At 34.2% G+C, this 2,725-nt stretch overlaps 1 protein-coding gene across 1 annotated transcript; it reads right to left on the bottom strand.

Moving 5' to 3' along the window:
• Positions 1 to 1,843: 1,843 nt before the first annotated feature.
• Positions 1,844 to 2,422, bottom strand: LOC108779146 (uncharacterized). The gene has a single exon (XM_018546516.1). The coding sequence runs from the start codon at positions 2,420 to 2,422 to the stop codon at positions 1,844 to 1,846; it is 579 nt and encodes a 192-aa protein (XP_018402018.1).
• Between the last annotated feature and the right edge of the window lie 303 nt (positions 2,423 to 2,725).

The following is a 2,725-nucleotide window of genomic DNA, read 5'->3' as shown; positions in this document are numbered from 1 at the left end:
TTTATTACATCTATTAAAGTTCTTTATATTCATTAAATCCATTAAGCGTTAAATTTCCTATTAAGTACTATATCCTCTATCATATGTTGTTATATCCCTTCCGGCATATATCTTTCTTTTGCAAATTATAAGAGTAAGGTAGTTCTTAATTAATCTCTATTCTTGTCTCAATATTTAACTACATACCATTGCAATAATTTAATCATTTATAATTTTAATTTAACATTTTATTACATTACGCTTTTGCGTTCTCCATATCAATTATATTATGCGTTACATTGTACTCTTTTTGCGTTGACTATGTTCCGCTGTATTAACTGCATTTATATTAATCATATTCTTTTAATATTAATTATCACTCTTCTACACAGGATTTATCGAGATTAATAGTCCTTAAAAGTATACTCTAAGTACATATTATTATAAGGCTATACATAAGATACATTTTATATGCGACCGTATATTTTTATTATTGCAATAATTAATAAGTATGGATTATAATAAGAATCATTGTAAGCTTCTACGCGAATTATCGCGTTCTCCTCTTTGTGCGGATCTTCGTTCCGCAAGGCTTCCTCAGCAGTGCGAGTTATCGCGCTCTCCTCTTTGTGCGGATCTTCGCCCCGCTATCCCTTCCTTAGCGGTCCCCACTTACGCCGCCTCAGCAGTCCCCTCCACTCTCCAGTGGGCCTCTTGCGCTCTCTCCTTTATGCGGATCTTCGCTCCGCCCAGTGTTGCCAGATCAGGAGATTTCCCCCTAAATTTAGGGGATTTTTAGTTGCATCAGGGGGACTACAGGGGGAAAATTATTTAGGGGATTTTTTTAGGGCATTTTAAAAATTTCTGGAGAAGTTTTTATATATTATTTCTTTTAATTTTTATTTATATTCCAGGGTGTAAGTTCCGTTTCACGCATGATGCGCATAATGTGTGAAGCGGAACGCACCTATATATATATATACATATATGTATATACTATATATAATTTTTACAATAAAGATAAAGGAAGCTTTAACAAAGTCTGACTTAAATGTCTAATTCATAGCTCGATAAAATATCTAAAATCTTAGTGTCGTCTTCATCTAATATTTCATACACTGTTTCGGAATTAAATAGTTTCAACATATTTGTTGTGGGTTTGAACTTGAAGCATTCAGCATCGAGAGTACAACGAACGTGTAAAATTGACTCAACCATCTTAATAGACATTCTATTACGTAGTTTGTCTTTGACAATATTTACTATAGAAAATGCGCGTTCGACTGCTGCATTTGAGAAGGGTAGACTAAGCAGTCCGAGAACTAGCTGTGTTATATTTCCAAATTTTTTATTTCTTCCTGCATCTACAAGCTCGTTGAGTTCGATCCAATACTTTTCAGTACAGACAAGTTCGGTAACTTCGGCTCTATGAAGCAAATTCCATTCAGTCACAGTTAAATCAATATTATTACACAGATTACGTTTGAATTTGCTAACAATATTTGTGATATCGGGTTTTACCTGTGACGATGCGAATTTCGGCGCAAATATTGATATTTCATTAAGTATTTTTATATTATCAGGAATTCTCTTTTGTAGTTCTGATATTAAAGTAAACAAAAAAATCTCTACAACGTTCTTTAACTTGCACAACTAAGCTTTGATGGATGTTAGCAGCTAAAATGTTAAACTCGTACCCAAAATTGATGCACTCGATAGACATACAAAAACGTTTGAATTCGAATTTTGCAAAATCATATTGCGATATTTTTTTTAGTTGCGACGGAATGACGACCATTTGAAGAAGTGAATATATAGAATCATTCAAATCTTTAAACAATTTAACCGGATCAGTAAAATCATATTAAAATAATTTGTTTAGCTTCACGATGTTTTGCAGAGTCGAACTGACAAAATTCAAATACAATTTATTCTCAGGCGTTGAGAACATGCTATGTAGTTGAAAAGCTGTATAACAGCGTTCTTTGTTACTTGCTGTAATTTTAAAATGTAGCTGTAGTTCATCCCATTGATCGAGAATAGCATTAATAGCCTGGAGCCTCACTAACCATCGAGTGTTTGATAGCTTAACAATCTTTTTAGGTATATTATTATTGAGAGTACGAAAAATGTTTGCATATTCGAGTTGACGTTTACTACTAACGGAGAACCATGTATGTGTTTCGCGTACCATAAAATCAAGATGTCTTGGCAAGACTTTACAAGCTTCTTCAGCTGCGAGATGTAATGAACGACAAATACACTTGATCACAATAAGATCGGGATTGATATTCCGCAATATCGTCGTTACCGAATGATGTATACCAACGTTTACACTGGCTCCATCAACTCCTAGACCTAAGAGCTTCTCCGTCTTCAGATTATCACGTTTCAATTGCTGCAAGATGGCTTCTACTATAGCATCAGAGGTACCTGCTGTCATTTCAATCAAGCGATAAAAAGTTGTTACAATCTTTTTCTTTGACTGACTGAAATATCGAATCATGAGACAGAGGACTTTTATCATGTTTCGTCATAGATTCATCGATAATTAATGAATAATTCGAATTTCCAATGTCCTCGAGAAGATCTTGCACAATACATGGTGATAGAATATTTTTGATTAGAGCTGAACATTTCGTCCGATGCAGTTTTATATTTTGTAGGATTTCAGAATCCTTGTCAAGCTGTTTGATCAGAACAGCGAGATGGTCGACAGCTTTTATGGAGAAATGTTCTGCCACAT

Source organism: Cyphomyrmex costatus, unplaced genomic scaffold (assembly GCF_001594065.2).
Source record: "Cyphomyrmex costatus isolate MS0001 unplaced genomic scaffold, Ccosl1.0 scaffold550, whole genome shotgun sequence".
NCBI lineage: Eukaryota > Metazoa > Arthropoda > Insecta > Hymenoptera > Formicidae > Cyphomyrmex > Cyphomyrmex costatus.
The sequence above is the reverse complement of the archived record's forward strand: the minus strand, read 5'-3'. Positions and strand labels throughout refer to the sequence as shown.

What these genes read in the sequence shown, in the direction of transcription:
- LOC108779146 (XM_018546516.1), bottom strand. Translation starts at nt 2,422, where the DNA reads ATGACAGCAGGTACCTCTGATGCTATAGTAGAAGCCATCTTGCAGCAA.